Source organism: Sinocyclocheilus anshuiensis, unplaced genomic scaffold (assembly GCF_001515605.1).
Source record: "Sinocyclocheilus anshuiensis isolate Anshui unplaced genomic scaffold, SAMN03320099.WGS_v1.1 scaffold9138, whole genome shotgun sequence".
Lineage (NCBI taxonomy): Eukaryota > Metazoa > Chordata > Actinopteri > Cypriniformes > Cyprinidae > Sinocyclocheilus > Sinocyclocheilus anshuiensis.
In genome coordinates, this window is record NW_015540478.1 from 4,557 (window position 1) to 9,117 (window position 4,561).

General features: G+C 35.7%; 1 protein-coding gene across 1 annotated transcript in view; it reads left to right on the top strand.

The window, feature by feature from the left end:
• LOC107687333 (CD276 antigen homolog) overlaps positions 1 to 3,285 on the top strand; it is a 7,835-nt gene extending 4,550 nt beyond the window's left edge. The window contains exons 2-4 of the mRNA XM_016484614.1: positions 1,815 to 1,855; positions 2,150 to 2,476; positions 2,641 to 3,285. Coding sequence (XP_016340100.1) covers positions 1,815 to 1,855; positions 2,150 to 2,476; positions 2,641 to 2,855 — 583 coding nt within the window. The 3' untranslated portion in view covers positions 2,856 to 3,285. The remainder of the gene's footprint in view (positions 1 to 1,814; positions 1,856 to 2,149; positions 2,477 to 2,640) is intronic.
• The last annotated feature ends 1,276 nt before the right edge of the window (positions 3,286 to 4,561 follow it).

Genomic DNA, 4,561 nt, shown 5'->3' on the forward strand with positions numbered 1-4,561 from the left:
GGTAGGCGTGGTTGACTCTTAACTTTTATAAAGAATATCTCTTTGGATTTGAGACTTTAGTGTTTGCAACTTTACAGACCTTCTTTATGCACCAAGAGCTTGTAACACTCCAAAGAGAAAGGAAAAATTGAAATCGCATCATATGACCCCTTTAAATGAACGTAAACAGTTGAGAAAGAAATCAGATGTGTATCATTATATTGGATGGTCTCTTAAGGGGCCTCACAAATGTGTGGTACTCCACTGTATTACATCAAATTACTGCGAGAGCTATAGAGAGTAAGCTTTCGAATGGCTCTCGCAAGACTTTGATGTCATACACCGATCGGTCTGCGCAGAGCCACTTCTAGTCAAATCAAGGGACTTTGGTCTAACACAACTTATGAAATGTAAGATGACAAATGTGGGGCGAGTGCAATAATTGCATTAAAATCTTTTTTTCCATAACTAACTAATTAATTCGATAATTAATTAGATAAACTTTTAACCCTAACTGATGCAGTGTGTAACTTTTCATTTCTTAATCAACCATGTTCAACACGCACTCACAACATTATTCTAGGATAACAATTGGACCTAAGCTGCGAAACAGTAGGTGCGTTTACATGAAGCATTGTACTCTAATTATAGTCGGTTCAAAAGTCCAATCTGAATGAAAATGCTTTACTGCACAAAGCTTCATGTACTTGTCGACTCCAGCACATCCTAAAGATTTTCAATAGGGTAAAGTCTGCAGGTTCTGTGGTGGCCAATCTTTCACAATTGAAGCCTGATAAATCTTGGTATTGTCATTCTGGAATATAGACACAAGTACATCTTCTGACATGGTTGTTTGAGAAATAAAAATGTATGCACTACATCAGTTAGAGTTAAGAGTTAAAATAATCGTTGCCAAACTTACAACATGCCAGAAACATATTAATCATTGCAATAATGATTCAGTCCTAAAATTTTAAGTATTTACTTATTTAAATCAGACGGCAACTTTTTAATTTATTTATTTCGGCCAGGATTTTAATTAAAAGTATCATCAGAACAGAAATATAACAGTATTGAAATTTGTAAGCTCTTCAGAAAAATAAAGTAATGGTTTTCATCACACTTGATGATAGATTGATTGATTCTCTGTATAGTAAAGGAAATTAGTGATTGTGTGCCTAACAGGAGGCTTATTGGTTAATGTTAATAAGAGTTAAGAATGTCTAAAAAGTTTAGAAATTGAGAAATAACATTAAGTTAAGAATGATAATGTGAGTAATGTGTTTTTTGTTTAGAAGTGAGACTGATATGGGGAGAATAAACACTATTTTCATTTGAAACAAGGTATTAAAAAGCAGAACCACCAAACTATTGGTATGGGTATCACAGATGTCATTCTAAATAATCAGTATCAGTGCCTAAAAATTCCCTAATGAGTGTTGTATGAGAATTAAAGAACTTGGCATTTAGATGCCAAACACCTCGTCTTGGATGTACACTACAGTAGGAAATTTAATTTAAATTTAATTCAAGTAGGAAAAGACTAACATGTTTTATGAAACCAAACCTCGTTCTTAAGCGATATGGGTTAAGTTGTATCGTCAGAATTTCCCATCATGCTTTTAGTTTGTTCAGCTGGTAAACTGAAGCTTCCTCTAAAAACTACACCATCTGGCTCTCACGAGCATTTGATCACAGTATTGAGTCAGAAAGTATTTCTAACCAGCATGCACCTTGTGGTGATCATGTGATCATCTCAGATGAGCTTATTGCTAGTGTGGTGATCTACTGGTTTAGCAACAGGAAATTATTGGAAATTATTTCTGTTTCTACAGATTCTACTTCATGTGTGTGTCTGCAGTGCTGATACACAAAGGTGAGCATCTGAGTGACATATTTAATATTCATGTAAAACATTTACTGGATTGTAATATTTCTAGATTTCTTCTAGTTTTATTTTGTTTATACCCTTGAAAAGGATTTAAACAAGTTAATACATGTTGTATGATGTTTAGCAAAATGTGTCAAATATATTTTGTATTTAAAATTTAACTAAAGTATGTTTTTTTGCCATGAATTGCCAAATAATCTGGCATGGCATTAAAACAAACAAACAAATGTTTATGAATGTTATATTGTGTATTTACAGTTACAGTTTGTGTGATTTAAGTGTGTCTGCAGGTCACAGTAGAGGGTGTTATTAGTGGTTCTGTTGTCCTGCCGTGTTCTTCAACTCAACATGATCATAAACTTCAAGACATTGATGTGTTTTGGAGACACAATGGCAGCAAGATTGTGTATGATATAATCAAGGGTAAAAATTCAGTAGAGCAACAGGAGCCACGATACAAGAACAGAACTGAAACTTTCCTTGAAGAGTATAAGAGAGGAATCTTCAACATCAGACTCACTGCTCTCAATCACGCTGATGCAGGAGAATACACCTGTCTCATCGCACACTCATCTGAACATAAGACTGTGGAGCTGATCATCAACGGTGTGTAGTAATGGTTAATTGATATATTAATAAAAAATAAAGCTCGCTAGTAATGTTCTGTTCATTCTGAATGCTGATGTATAAACATTACAGACAGATCTGTTGCATTTGTCACATTGCAGCTATCTTTCTTTCTTTTTCTTTATTTCTTTCTTTCTTTGCAGAGACAACAACAGAAAATGGAACCAAATCAGCTGATCAAGAAACCCAAAAACCAGAAACAGATGTGGTGACATCGTCGTCTTTGCTCTGGGTTTACATCATAGTAGCTGTATTAATAATGCTTATAGCCGGTTTCGTCATTGGCTGTAGAAAAAAAATTCAAGCTGCTTTATTCTCTCCTGTCTTGACTGAAGATAGAGAACAGTGTCAGAAATAAATGTGTAAAAGTTTCAAAAGTGATTTTAACTAAATTGTTACAGCTTTCATTGTTTCATTCTGGTGTCAGAGACACTGTTTTGTGCTTTTATATTCTTGCTGTTTGCACTGTGTTGCTCTTATTGTATAACAGAATGTGATCTTGAAACAGGAATTTTGTTTAAAATTGAAGGATGAATGATTCTGATAATGTGTTAGTGCCTTAACAATTCTGTTTCTGTTCCACACGTTTTCTTTTCTTTGTTGTGTTTGCAAATATTAAATATATTTTGTATTGTTTATGTATTTTTATTTAATTAATCTGATTCATTAATTCCTGATCCATACAGTTTGCTGAAGATAAACATAAGCATGGTACTCAAGCGTTCCACTATATAGTTCTACATGCTTATTGTATTGTACAAATTGTATTTCCCTGTTGTTTCAAAGGGGTTTTGGAGTGTTACAAGCTGATTGTGCATAGATAAGATCCCTGAAGTTGCAAAGACTAAAGTCTCAAAACCAAAGAGATATTCTTTATCAAAGTTAAGACTCTGCCACACCCCCCTAAAATGGCTCGTTCTAACACGCCCCCACATATCTAGGTCACTATGTGGGAATATTTGCATAATGCGCCCAAATGTGCACGCAAAGAAAGAAGGCGTGGTTTCAGTAACCGCAGTTAGTGTTGATGCAGCCATGTCAGGGAGACGCTGTGTGTTTCTAGGCGAAAGCAAAAGCACTTTATTTGGCCTTCCGAAAGTAGATGCATTTAGGAATCTTTAAGATTACTTACAACAGAACAGCAATGCATTTTATGGACGACCGTTTCGTGAACCTAGGAGAGGAGGTAATTCTGACTTTGCTATGACAATCTGGCGCTTCTGAATCAGCTACTGTTTTGTTATTAGTTTAAGTATTTGCTATTGACTGTTCAAATGCGGAGTTTTGCGCATAGTGTCTGTGTACGTGCGTGCGTGCGTGTGTGTGCGCGCGCACTTGTGTGTGAGAGAGAGGGGGTCACATCACAGTGGAGTCAGCTGTGGCTTGTGTGCTGCAAACACATACCAGCTTCATCACTGTGTGTCACGCGACTCTGTTCCCCTTTCGGGCTCTGGCTTTACATTTATTTTGACAGTCTCTCTCTCTCTCTCTCTCTCCCCATTCAAGTCATTTCAAATAAAGATTTTTAGCATGACTAGTATTGCCAAAGTTTCAGCCATTACAGGACCATACAATGAACAAACCTATGTAATACATAAAATAAAAACATGTAAACTTTTTATGAAGAAATAAGAAATTAAGATCATGTTTAAAAATCTTACATGCAGACATGTTAAGATGTATATTTCTGACTGTAGTTTCCACCGTCTGACTCTGTTTATAGCAGACTTACAGGTACATCTCAAAAAATTAGAATATCATGAAAAAGGTCAATATTTTTTGTCACTCATTTCAGAAAGTGAAACACATATATAGATTCATTACACATAGAGTGAAATATTTCAAGCCTTTATTTCTTGAAATTTTGATGATTATGGCTTACTCAGGCAAAATCCATTCAAGAATTTGGGGGAGCTTCACAAGGAGTGGACTGAAGAGCCACTACGCACAGACGAATCCTAGACATGGGCTACAAATGTCGTATTCCTCTTGTTAAGCCACTCCTGAAACAGAGACGAAGTCAGAAGCGTCTTACCTGGGCTGTGGAGAAAAAGAACTGGACTG